The sequence below is a fragment of the Lichenostomus cassidix genome, chromosome 1 (genome assembly GCF_008360975.1).
Source record: "Lichenostomus cassidix isolate B80296 chromosome 1, HeHo_3.0, whole genome shotgun sequence".
Classification (NCBI taxonomy): domain Eukaryota; kingdom Metazoa; phylum Chordata; class Aves; order Passeriformes; family Meliphagidae; genus Lichenostomus; species Lichenostomus cassidix.
This window is the reverse complement of record NC_139479.1, coordinates 40,251,054-40,268,129: the sequence shown is the minus strand read 5'-3', so window position 1 is coordinate 40,268,129 and position 17,076 is coordinate 40,251,054. Positions and strand designations below refer to the sequence as shown.

Sequence of the window (17,076 nt, the reverse complement as noted above, 5' to 3'; positions counted from 1 at the left end):
TAAAACAAGATTGCAGTAGTATCAGATGTCTGGGTAATACAAATTCATTAGTACTTCCTGCTGTCTTGCTCAGAAACAGTGAAAAACAAATGTAACACCTGCTGAGAAACAGCATCTGCTTGGAAATAATCTGATGCAAGTACTTGGTCTAACTTGAGAAACGTAAGAGACTTGGATCTGCAAATGAGACCTTGAGGATTATAACAGTGAAAGAAGAGCAGTCTCATTAAAGTCTTCAACTTTCTTCCCTTGATAAATTTTGACATTAGAGAATATGTGTAAACTTGGCATCTTAAGCACTTGCAATAATAATAATAGAATTTAAAGAAGTGTAGACCTCAAATTTCTTAAAAATTTCTTCTCTTGCTTTCATTTCTGAGAAATGCAACTCTTGAAATAGAAGTGAGAACATGCCTTTGGAAAAAAATGTAAAATATGACTGCATATTATGCATGCAAAGGTGTAAAAAAGCCAGTATATGCCTTTTGCTAGCAGTATGAACTTACTGGCAGTCTGAAATCTGTTTTTATAGTAATTAAAGAGGAAGAAACTTTCTTTGTGTTGATTGAATGCAGACTGGGGGAGAAGAATGAATATTAATTTGAAGACTGGATAGTCCACCCTTCAGTTGAACAGCAATGTGGGACTGTTGTGCAGTGGGCTCTTCAAGTACTAATTGCTGAATCTTTCTTTTTGGTTACTGTTTCCTCCTCCCAGTTCTAGATGCTCATTATGTTCATCCTTGTGACTGTAGTAACATCTAGAGAATGTTGTGACTTACACTGGTAACCTCCCTTCTTTCATTTCCCACAAGTGTGATGATGAACCTAAAAGAAAATTACCTAATTTGTATATGAAAGTGAATTTCCTCTATTCCAAGGTTTTCTAACTTAGAAAAAAACCCCAAACACGTAAAGTTGAAACTAAAGTTTTACTGTTTATATATGGTAATAACAAAGCTTCAGTTTTGTTGAGTTGTTGAGTTCTTTAAATGGAAGTTTGTAGAGTTGTGTAACCTTTTTTCATTGCCTTTTTTAATAAAAGCTATTAAAGACTATGAGACTGCTCAAGCCAATAGTGAAAATGACCAGCAGATTCGGGAAGGGCTGGAGCGTGCCCAGAGAATGCTGAAGCAATCACAGAAGAGGGATTACTATAAAATCCTGGGAGTAAAAAGGTGAGATATTAATTCCAGAGATGATGATGTGAAAGTTGGTTATTTAAACCAGTACTTCTAGGGCTGATTACTTGAATTTGTTCTGCCGAGTGTTATTTTTTTCCTCCTGTTTCTTGCTATCTTCATTCTTCTGCTGTACTAATTTTTAGCATTCAGCTTGTGAAATAGCATTAGTTTACAATTCCTTTAGAAATAGTGGAAAAACAGTAGAAAGAGAGGAAATAAATTCTTTGGGAAGAATTTCTTAGTGTAGATGATCCTGAGTCATGTGACTGAGCTGGGGAAGAAATGGAGACTAGCAAGAATAACTGAAAATAGCAAAAAATTGTGGCAGATAGTATGATAGATTGTAAGAGTCTGGAACAATTGACTGAAAGGTATCAAAAATGCTTCTGCCATTAACTTTGAGAAACCAACAGCTTCCCTTGCTAATGGGGAGCAGAGACAGTTCTGAGCTAGTACTGGTTGTCCTTCCAATTGTGAACTAATTTGATCTCTGTTTTTTGTTATTCACCTGATTGTAAATTCTTCAGACTGGGCACTGTGTTCTGCAGGGTCACTGGCAGTAGCATCTTTCTAAGGGAAGCAAACGGGTGGTGAAGGAGAGAGTGAGGAATCTTTCTGTAAAGTTGTACTTTGCTTCCTTTGTTTTGTGTAGAGTCTTCAGTGCCACTGGCAGAAGGGTTACAGTACCACATAGCTTTCCTGATGCCCTTAATTAGTGTCTCAGTGTTTATTTTAAACTTTATTAGTGTGGCATACAATTAGAAAATGAAGTTATCTATAATTTTGTCCATCCAGAAATGCTCGAAAGCAAGAAATCATAAAAGCTTACAGAAAGCTGGCATCCCAGTGGCACCCTGATAACTTCCAGAGTGAGGAAGAAAAGAAGAAAGCAGAGAAAAAATTCATTGATATCGCAGCTGCTAAAGAAGTCCTCACTGACCCAGGTAATGATGCAGTGGCTTCATTTTTTAGCTCCTTTTTTTAAGTAAAGGTCAAAACACAAGTGTAAGTCATAACAAACATTACAGCTTCCTTTTTTCCCTTTCTGCTCTTACCTATCTTGAGAAAACAGTGCACTAATACTTGTATCCAATCTATTATGTGAAGTGGGATATAAATCTGGAATTAATGTGTTTCAATGACTTTTGTTAAAAGTCACACAAAAATTATTTTTCAAAGGTCTCATCTAGGCAATATCATTTTGGAGAGATTTCCAGGATTGACTGACTCTGGATATGCATGTGTTAAGGAAATATGTGTCTCCTTGTCGCTGTTGAGCCGCTAGCAGAGAGAAGAATCTAGTTCTCAGTGGCAAGAAGGAAAAGGCCTTTATTGTTTTGATTTCATCATATATATAGAGTTTTCAAAAGTCACCCAGACTGGTCAGTCAAAAACCTCCCCCTAGGCTTGATTGGCCAGGTCTGCACCGTCCAAGTCTTGGGACACTGTTTTTAATAACATCCAAACCTTATCTTTGTTTATAAAACACAAAAGGATTTCTCATGGGAAAGACCTGTGCTAGCCACATCTCCTTCTGCCTCAAGTGCTATTGCAAACTGCATTTGGATTATAACAGCAACTGAAGTATTCCAGGGAAACCCTGTTTTTACTGTGCCATGATTCCACCTCGGTTTTGTTTCCTCCAGAAATGAGGCGGAAGTTTGATGCAGGAGAGGACCCACTGGATGCGGAGAGTCAGCAGGGCGGCAACAACCCTTTCCACAGGAACTGGAACACATGGCAAGGATTCAACCCCTTTGGTTCTGGAGGAGGACCATTTACATTCAAATTTCACTTCAGTTAGAGCCAAGACTGTTTCTGGTGGCTGCTGCTGTTTTTTACTTAATTCATTGAAAAATAAAAAGTCTCTCAGTTCAAGACCCAAAATCTTAATTTCTATAATGTTGTCCTTAACCCAGAGTCTTACTGCACTAGAAGAAAGCTCCTTCTTTCTTTCATTTGTTTTGTGAGCGTGACAAGCTCACACTGAAGGGGGTTGTACTGCCTGTGTATTTGCTGTGGATATGCAGGACAAGTTTATTCCTATGGATGGAAAAAACAGTGAGATGCTACTTAGGACAACACTTAAATTTAGAACTCAAGTATATGCTTAAGGATAAAAATGCATGTAAATATTTTTCTGGATTGGGGCCTAATAAACATGGCAAGGGTAGTTACAGTAGTCTCTGCGTTAACAAACTGTTGGTTGTGCTCAGCAGAATGATCCATCTCCCAGTATTTTTGAGAGGAAACCCAAGTGACCACCTGCTGCATTGGTGTTGGCAGTGCCATAGGTGGGGAAGAGGCTGCATGCTGAAGCAGTCTCAACAATGGCTCTGGAAAAACAGTGCTTGGGAGTAATTGTATCTGACATATCTGCTCACTTTGTTGTTCACTAACCTGGAATTTATTTGGGGTGATTGCCTTGGTAGAATTGTCGGCAGTGAGGTGGGGGGTGGGGGGAAAGACTTGTTTTTCAAACTGTTTCTTTTCTAAATGTGATTTGGGTTGTTTGTTTAGGTATGATTATTGTGTAGCTTGCACTTTAACAAAATACCTGCTTGAGATTTGAGCAGAAGATTTGATGTGACATTTCCCTGACTCTGCAGCAATTTGTTAGTTCTGTACATAAACTCAGAACTGAGACAGGTTGTGAGGTGAGTGTACTGCAGGAATGTGATAATAGTTCCAGCCTTACCCTGTAATACAACTTCATTTTTGCTGGGTGATACAACAGGGAGTTAGTAGTACATGAAATTGTAGTAATTTTATGTTTCACGTAACAGCCAAGGTACTGTGGAGACAGCTGTGTGCAAAAAGAGGGACTCATTTCCCATTAGCCAAAAGTCTGTTTTTATTGTTTTTTTTTCTATATGCACGTACTTAAAATGGGTTTGGTGTAGTTGGTGGAACTGTGTGAATGCCGTGTGTGGTGTTGCCAGGGCTATGGCTGGCAGGAATGAGGAGTCTTCTCATTCTATAACTGCATCTGTCATAATTACTGATGAGTTTCATCAGCAGCCATTTTCTTGGAATGCAAGAATTACAGTTCATCAGTGTTCTCTTGATTGGATTTTAACTGGAAAACAATAATCAGTTGATAGGGATCTTCTCTCACTTCAACTCGTGCTACTTGAAAGCCTAAGCAGCCTCACTAAAACAAATGAAATTAGCAAACAAGGCCTTCAGTCTGAAAGGAGGGGTTTTATTACTGTAGATGAAGTTGCTGTTGAAGCAGAGCCTGTGGCTCCTGCCTCAAGTAGTTCACCAACATAATTGCAAGGCCACATGGCTTTGTAAAATGTTCTTCAACAGCAATTCAAAGGTCAGTGTTCACAAATTTATCTTCAAACTGAGGAGCAGGTGTGGAGATTTCTAACAGTTTATGGTACAAAACCACCCCAGCAGCCTGGTAAACTCTGGTGCTGGATATTCCCCAAGTTGAATGACATTTTCTGTAAGTTCAACTTGTGCTTTTAACCTGTTGGAAACATTTTTGCTTAAACTGTTGGAGGTGCTCAGGGCTGTTCAGAGCGCTTGAGGCTGTCATGGCTCTCAAGGACTGGGGCTCAGACACAGGAGCTCTGCACAGTGAGGAACCTGCTGTCCCGTGGGCTTGGCCTCTGTGCCCTGCTTCTTGCTGGCAGCACCTAGAGATGTGCAGGTAGCTGTGGGTGGGTGGCTGTCCTGTGTCCTCCTGCTGCTCTTGTCAGCCCTGTGCCCCTGAGGGCTGACCTCGGCCTAGCAGCACTGCCCCTGGGCTCTGTGTGTGTGAGCCATTGGAGCACTTCTTTGTGTTGCCTTGTTCAGTACAGCAGGGGCTGCTTTTAAATGAGTATTGAATGAGCACTGTGAGCAGTGAGTCTGATTTTGTACATGCAGGAGTGGCTGGGCTGCAGGAAGGTGCAGTAAAGACCACAGACAGCTGTGGTTGTGTGCCAGGGGACTGCTGGGAATGAGTCTCCTTTCAAAGGACTGCCCTTGTTCAGCTTTGAAAAGCTTGAGCTGAGAGAATTGTTTCCTGGGGTTTAATTTTTTCTTCTAGAGAAGGAATAAGATGTTCCCTCATGAGTAAATTCTTCACAAAAGGCACTGATGTTGGAGCAGTGTGGGTTTGTTTCTTGGAGGCAGTGGGACAGTTCTGCTGTGGGCCAGGAGCATTCAGGAACAAAAAAGGACCCATGTGCATTTTGAAAATGAATGAATAGGAAAGGGAAAATTACATTTTTATGAACAAAAAGGCTTGAATGTAGTCAGTAGAAGAAGGAAGATAATTAATGCATGATTGCTGTTCATAGATTCCCTCTGTGGAAGACAGGTTCTTGGAAACAATAGCAAAAAGTGACAGTGGAAAACAAGGCTTTCCTAGTATTGAGCAGCTGCTGTTTACAAGAAGTATTACCACCCCAGTGCTGTTTTGAAGGGCTTTGAGGTATTCTGGAAACACAGAAAGACAAAGTTGTGTGAAAAAGAAACCATTTACATTGCAAGGCTCTCAAGCTACGGTGCTGCGTTTCCTGATGTGGCTCTGGAAAATGAAGCGCTGGTGCCACGCTGAGTGTTAATGGTGCAGGCGACACGCAAGGAAGCTGAACTCGCCTTTTTATTTATTCGTGGGTGTCTGTAGTGCAATAATGTTCAGGAACTGAACATTGAAGTAAATGTCTCGGTAGTTTGTCAACCCTGAGATGTGCATGAAGCATCGTTACCATAATTGGCCTGTGTGTGGATGCAAACTTTCTCTGTGGAATTCTTTCAGTTTTAATAAACTAGTTTCCAATCTGTTTTAAAATGAAGGTGGGGGAGAGCATATTTTACTTGGTATATGCTTAATACTGATGTATTAATCAATCAGTATTAAAGGAGGTTCAAAATAAATTACAAACTGAAGAGCTCAAACTTGTGACATATGCAGAAAATGTGTCAGCTTAAACTTTTTTGTAATAAAAAAGCTTGTTATCGTTTGTTTTCAGACCAGTGTTTGGAACAAGAATTATTCTTCTGTTTAGGGCTGTGATTTATAGGAGCTTTGCTGGAAACTAGCCAGGATAGCATAGCAGGTTAGTTGTATTTAAAAGTGCCTTATTTTAAGGTATTGTTTGCTCTGTAATACACACTTTTATCCATTAAGCCGTAACAAAATAAATGGGAGAATAATTTTTTTTTTTGCCCTCAGCAAATCACTAAGTATCCATTTAATGTTTTAAGAAGGATAAGTAAAGCTAGCCAGAGATTTATCAAATGTTTCAAATTATAAAATGTCTTTATATGGAATCATAAATCTAAAAAGCAAGAACTGTTTTTTCTAGAACTGTGGGAATTATTTTATGGTATTTTTCACAATAAAGATATTTATGATGACACATTGCTGTGTATTTGTCTTCCCTTCTTTCCTCACCCTGCTCTCCAGGTTTGAAGTTAGACCTGTGCAGAAGTGCACAGGGCATTTCTGCAGGCAGGGGAGGAGTGTGAAAGAGAAGCTTGAATGTATAGAAGTCAACTCCAGCAATTGTAGAAACCCTCGGGAATGCTGATTTCACAAGGAGAACAACCAGCCCTTGGAATATCCCCATGGAAATCGTGGATTTCCCAACGTTGGACAACAACAGTTGGCTGACAGGGTGCTGGGGCATCTTGTCTGGACTGTGCTTTTGCCAAAGAAGGCTGGACTAGGTGATCCTTGAGGTCCCTTCTGAGCTGGTATCCTGTGATTCCATGAAGTGTCAGTCTGAAGGCAAGTACTTGATTCAGGGAACAGGCTACAAGGAACCTTATTGAGAAATATTTTTCATACTAAAGCTCATCAACAGTACTGCAATAATGCTTGGTTGTTCATTTTCTGTTAAACTTTTAAACTGATACCAAGATGATCAAGATGTAGAAAAGATGCTGTAATAGTAACAGAAATATAAATTGTAAAAACCCTTCATTTGAATAGTTCAAATACTCCTTTCCTTATTCCTTATGAACTGTACTGTTTTGGCAACACTCTAAACCAGGATGTGTCTTCTTCCTTTTCATGGGGCAGAACACAGAGATTGGAAACAACAACTAAGCTTCCTCTGCATCTCTACACCTCACACCCTACAGCAGATGCCTTGTTTTAAGCATTGCTGTTGCTTCCGTGCAAAAACAGTTTCTATAGATTAAAGACATTTGAGAACTTGCTGCCATTTTTTTGCTTTGGATCTATTGTGTAATACAAAAAGGGAGAACAGAAACTAATCATCTTTTTTTCTCCAGTGGTAGCTTTTAATATGTTGTACAGCATATACAATCCATGGATTTAGTATTAAAAATATAATATGCTAATGACTCAAAGTGCTGCTTTAAAGAGATTTTTAAGTAGTGAACATAGTTGTGGAACATTTCTTATTTTATAAACCATTGTATATCTCAAAAAAGAGCTTTCCTTTGAAAGTAGTATTATGCAGAAAAAAAATACTGTAGAACATTTTTTACATATAAAACACTGTAGAAAATTGCATGAAACCTTTTACATCTTCAAAATATCTCCAGCAAATTACATTTCCAAAAATTATATTCTAATCATTTAAGTAATCTCAAGGAAATAGTATTTAAAGAGCTATTTCTTTTTTTAAAGCCAGCAGAGGTAATCCAATTTAAAAAAGAACAGGATGCTACAGAGAAAATGAACATAAAATCAGTGCATGAATTACCCACTTTTTATACTGCATAACATTCTCACACAGATAATCATAATTAAAGAGAACTAAGGTTTCTCAAAGAACCTTTAACTTTTGTCTTAAAGCAAGTTTTCCACCATAAGCTTCAAGCATGAAATGCTGCTGCAGAGTCAGGCAGCAAGATGGAAATACAAGCTTAGAAAAGTATTTCTAAAAGAAAATAAAATAATGCAGTTGAATAATGGTTTGGGGGGGGTTGTCCTCTGATATGGAGAATCAGTTATTTCCTTGTTATGCATGGAATTTATAGTAATGGTGCATATGCATCTGCTAAGTCAATTACAGTCCATCTCTATGGTATAAAAATACCAACTTAAACTTTATGTTCAAATATGTTTGAATTGCTGCATGATATCCTGAAGTAATTAAGAGAACAAGCATAACAAAACAGCTCCTGCACTGAAATGGGACAGACATAAAGAGATGTCATTAGGGTTTACTGACTTTTGGTATTGGGTTACACAGGAAATACTCCATTGGGTACTTCATACAAACAAAATTCCCCAACAGACATCTAAAAATCTATATGTCAAAACTGTTCCAAATATATAAACCTAAAACAACATGAAATATAAAAAGCTGTAAAAAAATCGGCATGTTTCATATTACTTAGTAATATGGCTTGAAAAATACCAGCAATGTGTGATTTTAAATACTTGCTCTTAGAGTAAGAAATTGTAAATAACCAGAAGTTATTTGAGGACAATGACAGTGGATACAAAATAGGCTTAATTTCTCTAATTGTTTATTCAATTATTTGCTGCTATGGAAATAATGTGCAAATTACCTGGTCTTTTATAATTTCAAGCATTTAAACTGGAAGACTGCATTAAGCTGTTCTTGTAAGAATGTGTGGTCTTGTCCAATCCCATTTTGAAACCAGCACAGCCTGAACAATAGGGTGTGCATTTAAGGCACTAGATTTCAGCTTAAGACACCAATTCCCCATTTCAAATATGTGTATTGCAAGAACTTTTCCCTGCAATTTTTGTGTGATCAAAATGTCAGTATCCCATTAAAGCAATGGTTTTATGAGTACAGGTTTAGAAAATTACAGGAGACACCACCGATAGTCAAAAAATACTCACGGATTTTATTATTTTATTTTCAGTTATAAACAGGATGATGATAATCAAAAGCAAGTAGAAGCAGCTTTCAGGTACTGACCTTCTGATGCAATGTATGCTGGTTGGAAAATCACCTCAACCAAGACCATAATGGAATTTTATCACACACTATTTGAGTGGCCAAAAAGAGCCTAAGAATCAAAAACTAGTTTTTAAAATTTGTAAGGGTCCAGCAATCCTGCATAATAAATGAAAAGTGACATTTCTTGCTTTAGCTTCCATGTGGACTTTATCTTTGTATGGTCTAAATTACACGTCATTTTTTAGGAAATTCTTTCTTGTGACCACAGCATTTCTCTAGGGACAAAACTATGGGCATATAACCAACATTCTTGATATTTAAATACATTAGCCTAATGCACGTAATATGCACAAAATTTTCATGCACAAATTTAATGTGTGTGTCCTCCCCCAGACTGACAATGTATCTTTCAGAAGCTGAATACATCTTTCTTGATATTCTAAAATCCTCTGGGCAAACTGTACTTTAAAGAAGGAAAAGAAGAGCAAAGAAATCAGGAAAGCTGCACCACAGTGGCTGAAAAAACACAAACTCCCGAGTACCTGTGGATTTCTCATTTTTGTATTTCATTTAATATGTTTTAAATAACACTTTAAGTTATAAAATATTTGACTTCACATTAAAGAATGTTGGAAATAGTGCCAATGTAACAGTTGTAAATTCCATTCCATTGTAAACTCCTTCCCAGGAGACTCTGGAGATGTCACCAATGCTGGTCATGGGCTGTGCTAAAGTTCATCGTGCTTAAGACCTGTAACCAAGGGGGAAAAAAACACACAAAAGATTCAAATAAAGACAATGTCTGGGTTTGTAAAATGGGGAGAAAGCCCTTTACTTTCCACTTACTGCTAATCATCTGCTAAGTTTTTTTTTTAGCCTGGAGAGCTGAGATCATATTTTCATTTTGTTTCATATTACTCCAAGAAGTCTTACTGGGAGTCCTCTGTTTTCCTTTTTGAGTTTTGTTTGTCTGGTTTCTTTGTGCTACTTCACTAATTCAGCTTAAAACAATTTTAGTTAAACAAAACCAAACCAAACCAAACCAAAACCAAACCCATCCAAATAAACAAAAAAACCCCCAAACCCCAGAAAGTAACTAAAATAGAATTTTGTCTGGTGCAAAAAGGCCTGGGAGTGAGAGATGCAGAGGCCAATTAACACTCTGTTACCTACTTCTTAATAGACATGAGCTTTAGATTATCCCAGTGAAGTCTAAGATAATGTGCTTTATTAAATATTGTGGCTAAAATAATGTGTGACTGTTGGTTGTGTTTGAGGTCCAAGAATGGGACACCACTGAACTTTCTCTTGCATTCTGGCATGAAACAAGAGGTTTTGTCCTCTCAGTGTAATTCCTGTGTAAAGAAGCATCACGTAGCTATCAAACCCCACACCATTTCTCTAAGGAGAAGGGAAATTACACAAATACCAGATTTGTGCCTACTGACCCCAATCTTAATCTTAATTTCAACTATACTAATATTTAATTTTTAAAAGCTAACAGCTCAATATGCATGTAAATTACCTTTTTGAAATGATGATAGATTTTTCTTCTCTCTTTCAATTTGCTGTATTAACTTTCGGATCTCGGAGTCATAATCAACCCACTCAGGAACTATCCGGGCAGCAGCCTTTAGTTTTGGTTCTTTGGTTTGGGGGTTGTTGCACTGAAAGTTTAAAACATATTAGATGTAAACAAAGCAGATGTGAAAGTAACACCTTTTCAGAGAATTTAGCTCAAATGAATTGTAAATACTTTTTCCTGAATATATGCATAGCACAGACATGGCTAGCACAAGACTGCTAAGATTTAGACAGTAGCCCAGGGAGATATAAGATTTACATTCACACCTTGAAATTCAACCTGATGTGGGTTTTGAACAGAGAGCATCTATCTCTAGTGCACAGATAAAGCTCATTTTAACAACTGTAAAGACACAAAGAAAACAAAACTATTTGCATACTGAAAAATCACACCAAGTTCCAGCTGTCTGTTTTTCTTCCAAGTTATATCTAAAGCATTACAAACAGCATGCGTGTGTGTTGTCAAAAAATCAATGGGGGAAGAATGGGATGGGGCTAATAATGACAGGAAGAAGATTTTCTTCTCTGTTTCTATTCCCAAAGAAAGAAATCTTCTTCTTCCTAAACATGAATAGTCTCCTGAGCATTACGCTTTTTAAGCTTTGCTTTGTCTCCTGTTTATACCAATGAAACAGACCAAGAAAACTGTGGTAATGTTAAGTCAGCGAGTTCTGGAGGAACCTTCTGTGTGGGGAGCAATAGAGCTCACAATGCAGCCCACAGTGCCCAGAGAGGCAAAAACACTTCTCACAGCTCTAGCAACTTGGCTGACTATGGAAAAACTACAAGGAAAATACATGTATGGGCATGAAAAGCGTAAATCTTGTCCAGTTAAGAGACAGCAACACTTAATTTTTGGTACAGTTTTCAGCTTTAATGTAAGCAAATTTGGTACATTAGAGCAAGTGGGAGAGGTCAGAGGACAAAATATTTCAGGGGAAGAGATGGAGTGTTCCAGTGCCTTCCAGCAAGCTGCCTTCATGACATGACACACCCTTACCTCAAAAGCCACAGAAATCACAGCAAAGTTGTTAATCTACATAACTCATTTAAGTCAGGATAAACTCACCAGATCTATTGTTTTAGCCTTTTTCTTGGATTCATCATCGCACCAGGTTTCACACCAAAGCCACTCCTGAGGAAGAGACTTAATGGCTACTTGATGAATCATATTATTGGGAAGATCCTGTACAAATTTTGTAAAATCATAAATTAGGATGTAATGTAACTGATTATCATACTCATCATATCATTATATCATTAAATACTCTAAAAGTAGAGTATTTTTCATATTACTATTTCTGCAAATTGTTCCTACATTTCCTTCCGAGTGCTCTCCTAGTTCTTTTCCAAGTAGATTCAAAACTTAGTCATGCTCATTGTGATGGCCAATTCCACCTCTCATTTGTCAAGCAATCTTTTCTTGTCCTCACATCTGTCCTCTCTTAGCTTGACATAAGCAATACTTCTGTCTGATACTCGTGGTTCAGATACTGCCTGTCATGCTATAAATACTACTAAAAAGCAAAACTCCAACCAGCTTTCCATTTCTTAAATTTGGAAAAAAACCAAAAAAAAACCCCCATGTAATACAGGGTTATGCCACTACTCTAAATTTAGATGATTTCTAGGAAAATGGATTCCAGAAGCATGAGTCTGAGAAGGAAAAGCTTTTAAACTGCTATTCTGGCTATGTTCCTTACTTCACTGCTGTTTTTGTTTGACCTTTATTATATAGTCATGTACTCTCTTCATGAAAACTCTGAAGCAAGATCTGGCTGAATGCTGGGAGCAGCATTTCTAAATGAGAAAAACCTCAGGCACTTGCTCACTGCACATACTCTGTCCATAGTTACAAACAACAGGAGTAATAACTGGTACATCCATTTGTAAGCTCCCTCACATGTGCAACCCTTGCATTACATTTTAAAATAAATGTCAGGACTCAAGTATTAGTCACATCTTATTTTGCCAATTCACATTGCTAAATGTGGCAGAATAAAACAGCACATATTGCTGCATTATGAAAGATGCATAATTTAATTCAAATGCAGACATCAGTACAGAAAAATTGCATCAAATACAAGCATACTGAGAGCCAAGACATTCAAAATTAATTGAAATGCTTTATTTTTTTTAAGAATTTATAATTTTTGGAAGATTAAGAAATGCTTTATCACCTATCTCAATTCCAAAGAAGAGAGATTGGTTTTCTGTTGTGCCTCTCTGACTTTCTAAATGGAATCACAATTCCTGAGTTACTACAGTAATTTTAGAAGTTACAAATTGTTACATGGAGCAGAAATAAGAAAGTCAGCTGTTAGTTCCAGGATTTAAAGTAAAGAAAAAATAAGAATTAGTACAGAAAACCTCTGAACAAAATGACTGTACTGGAAGTTTAGACTTTATAATGTGTAATTTTTCTCCCTAGGAGTTCTATACTTATTTTCCTTGGCATTTAAAATCACCATTTTCCCTTCTATCTGTTTCTCTTTTGTGGTTTAAGAACCTTAACTACCACCCATGAAGATGGCACTGCCAGATTAGCAGGGAGCTGAGATTGCTGCTCCTTTGAGAAGGGCAGTGAGCACTCCAGACTGGTATTTAAAATAAAAATAGTAATAAAAGAGTCCTAATGCATCCTTGTCAGTAGATGAAAGCTCTCCAGGTCTCAAATACATTGCACTGTGGTTTGTATTTCCAGGAATATTGCTGTATTTTGTGTAAGAAGTAGCAATGAAGACAGAAAGTAGTTCCTATCAATACAGTCACAAACCAGGTTACTACGACAATATTACTTTGAAATATTTCACTTTCCAAAGGAATTCCAATTCCATTCTGCCAAGATTTAGCTACCTTAACATCTGGTGCTTAAGTGGCTTTGGATTTGATCCAACAGACTTACAAGAGATATATGCTATAATGTATTAGTGCTGTAATTAAAAATACAAGAATCTTAAAATGAAAAGTTTCAGTATTTTGAGAAGATTAGATAAAACCAATCTCTATTTCTGAAAATTAGCATTTTGGTGGAAGCCCTGTAACCTCTGAATCTTAGAAGGTCTTTCTGAAAGACACCTTGTACATGTAGGTAAGACAATGTTTGGAGAACATACAGATCTATCACACCAGGACTCTACATGGGTGATGCAGGTCAGTAATTCATTCTGTTGTCCAGAAAGAGGTGAACTCTGACTGCTGCTCTTGTACCATTCTTTTGCTCTTAACATACAGCTAAAGGCTGCTCCAGCTCCAGATGTCCAGTCTAGTTTGAGTCTTTAGGGTGGCTAAATTCCCACTTTTCTTTGTCCAGTATCACAAGAACTATTTTAAACCTTTACTTTTATTTCTGGAAAAAAAATGCAATGGGAATAGTGTCCTTGTGTGAGAGACAAACTTGCCTGCAGAGCAGGGCTGTGGAAAAGCACCAAGAGACTGTGGGCTTTGCTACTGTGGGATCTTGTTGCTGCTAGAGGCAGGTAAAAATCTGTGCTTTAGTAATTCCACAAGGAAAACACCAAAAGGAGGGACAATCTCACTTATGAAGCCTTCTGATGTTGACCCAAAGGGAGACAAACCATAGCCACCCCAGGGTGACCATGTACACCCCATGTACAGCAACAACCAGAGTGCATTTGCAATTAGCTTACCAAAGAAAATTAATGTTAATGTGAAAAAAGTAGAAAACTGAAAAAAAACTCCTGCCAAACAAGAATATAATTACCTTTATCAGAATATAGGGTTATCATTAGAGAAACAGAAATGCACACAGAACAACAACAAAGAAAGGAGAACAGTCTGATATGTTGAGGTTTTTTCCTCAATTTTAAAATTTAAAATAATCATCAGTGTTCAGTTTTCTGAACTGTGCTCATATGCACACCTGAAAATGGGCTAAAACAGCAGTAAATGGCAAATAGTTTTGGAATTATATAACATTTATGTTGAGATACAAAATATTCCATGCATATTGAAAAAGATAAAGAAAATAAACCCAAAAATGCTTAGAGCCATATATACCTGATCTAGATTTGACAGACTGTTTGGATCTTGACTAAGAGCCTGGTACTGGCCCCGAAGCCTGTCTCCAGCTGCAATCTTCCTGAACTTCTTCAGATCCACAACATACAAGGCACTAAAAGGATTAAAAAAAAGAACTAAAATTTGTGGGATTTCACTTTCTTTTTGATAACAGTAATAAAAGTAACAAGAAAGTAAAACATGTTCCCATCCTGAGGGGATATTTTTCTTTATTAAGTGGCTGAAGCTACCATAAAATAGTGAAATCAATATGTTATCAGAATTCCTGCCTTATTCATCTCTTACTGAGAATGGCTACAGGGCGACTGCTTTTGAATGCTTCGGTGATCAGTACCAACACCCTGATTTTAATCAAATTCACAAACTGCACAAAAAGTGAGTAAGGGGTTATCCTACCTAATGTGGTATTTCCTTTTGCCAAGATGTGATGCCCAGTATCCTGATTTCCAGAAACGGTACCCATCCATTTCTTTGCGGCTGTCACAGAAAGGAGTGTATCCATAGGGAGCTCCATTTAGCTCTAGGTCTCTGAGCTCTTTCAGGTCACTTCTCACAATCTAAATAAGAATATGTTTATTTTTATAATTCAGTACTGTTTCTAAGGTATGCATATGAGGGCAGGTATAGCAGTAGGTTTTGCAAAGTTTAATTTTCATTAAAAAGCCCCTGAGACACTACAACTGAGTACAGATAAAATATTCCCCTGGAAGATATTTACCAAATCATTGTTAAAAAAAAAAAAAGTATTTATTATATTATTAACAGTGGCCATCTGTGTAACACAGTTCTTGAATAAATTAAATAAAACTGGCAATAGTTTTAAATTCATAGACCAGCATTTCTGATTGCCCAATATTAAACTCTTTAATTAAGAAACATAACGTTTGAAATCTACTAATCATGTCCCTTCTAAAGAATCCTTCCAATTTGTTACCTAACTTGAGCACTGCAAAATTAATACATCGTTTGAAAAATCCTTGTATCTAATGGTAAAGTACTTTTAAAAAGGTTAGAATGGCATTTCACAAATGCCCTTTATTTGCTAATCAATCCTTCTTCCATGAAAACTTACCTAATTCAACAGTGGTAAAAAAAAGTTTTAGCTATTGGGGAGCACAGAGAAATCCTTACAGTAGTTAGGACAGACAACCAGTGTTTCCAGATGGTGCATCCAAATGAGATTGCAGAAAGTTGCTGTCTGCATTGCTACACCTCAATTTAATTTATTCTTGAGCTTTGGAAAAGGACCAAAATACATTAATATTTGTCCCTGAGGTTTTTAATAACCTTGTGATAAACTCTTCGATGCCTCATCTGAGACAGCACTTTGCCTTTCAGTATATTACACAATGTTCACTCCTGAATGAAGGACTGCATACAAATTTAAAACAGAGAAAGGATTAATCTTGAAGAATTTCAGCCACCTAGAAATTGTTCAAATGGTCCAAATCACCTCAGACTCCTGCCATAGTGGAGAATTCCTCTCACCATCAGCCCAGAGATGGAATCGCTCCAACACACTTTCAGTGAAATGCACCTTTAAAAACACACACATCTCTCCAAGTGCCTTCCTCTCTCCACAGACAATTTGGCTCAACTCAGTGTAGTGAAACTCTTAATGTCCACATGACTGAAGACAAGTGAAATGATTGCATTTACATTCTGCAACACCACTGGTTCTGTCTGTACAACTGCAACAGTCTTACAAGACCAACATCTGAACAAAATGGCCACAGAGAATGAAAGTGGATCTATTTAAGCCCAAATTAATTCCTCATACAGTCATATGCCATTATTTTTCTTACCTGGTCAGCATCAACAAATATTATTTTATCCAAAGCCAAAGGGAAAAGAACATCCAGGAAAAGAATTTTGTAGCCCCAGATAATTCTTTGTTTTTCTGTCTGTTGATAGAGCCAGCGAGGCCACTTATACTGTACTAACTCATACTGGAAACCATACTTTTTAGCCATGTGAGGAATTACATCCTAGAAGAAGAACCAAAAAACCATCAGGTGCACATATATGGGACACACAAGGACTCAAAAGGAAAAGGAGTGAATGCTACAATGCAGCTGCAGCTGTGTTAGCCTTACTGACTACACAATTTATTATTTTAAAATGTTCCTTTAGTTTTAGCAATATCCACAGATACGCCAATAGAAAAAGCATTTCATGCAAGCTCTTAAAGACTATCAGAAGAGAATAAATTATTAAAATTTATCACTGGGCTTTGTGTGCCAGAAGAGAAGAATGTTATACCTAACACTTTTAAAACTATTGGTATTTAATCCATTCAGGGATCATTTTCCACTGTCAAAATTTAATTTGAATTATATAATTAGCCAATTGTAATTAAAAAAACAATTGCTTAAATTTTACAGAAAAAAAAGAGGAAGACTTTTCTCCTAC

At 37.2% G+C, this 17,076-nt stretch overlaps 2 protein-coding genes across 4 annotated transcripts in view; one reads left to right on the top strand and one right to left on the bottom strand.

The window, feature by feature from the left end:
• The window catches only part of DNAJC3 (DnaJ heat shock protein family (Hsp40) member C3), a 31,721-nt gene extending 25,175 nt beyond the window's left edge, over positions 1-6,546 (top strand). The window contains exons 10-12 of the mRNA XM_085057540.1: positions 1,045-1,177; positions 1,979-2,127; positions 2,830-6,546. Coding sequence (XP_084913666.1) covers positions 1,045-1,177; positions 1,979-2,127; positions 2,830-2,987 — 440 coding nt within the window. The 3' untranslated portion in view covers positions 2,988-6,546. The remainder of the gene's footprint in view (positions 1-1,044; positions 1,178-1,978; positions 2,128-2,829) is intronic.
• A 2,289-nt stretch (positions 6,547-8,835) lies between these two features.
• The window catches only part of UGGT2 (UDP-glucose glycoprotein glucosyltransferase 2), a 77,848-nt gene continuing 69,607 nt past the window's right edge, over positions 8,836-17,076 (bottom strand). For 2 of the 3 annotated variants that reach the window (XM_085057463.1, XM_085057464.1), the window contains 6 exons: positions 16,470-16,652; positions 15,061-15,221; positions 14,644-14,758; positions 11,693-11,809; positions 10,565-10,706; positions 8,836-9,790 (listed from right to left, as the gene is read on the bottom strand). In XM_085057463.1, the coding sequence (XP_084913589.1) occupies positions 9,768-9,790; positions 10,565-10,706; positions 11,693-11,809; positions 14,644-14,758; positions 15,061-15,221; positions 16,470-16,652 (741 nt within the window). In that variant the 3' untranslated portion in view covers positions 8,836-9,767. Of the gene's footprint in view, positions 9,791-10,564; positions 10,707-11,692; positions 11,810-14,643; positions 14,759-15,060; positions 15,222-16,469; positions 16,653-17,076 lie in introns of those variants that run through there. The other variant, XM_085057473.1, reaches the window with a different exon arrangement.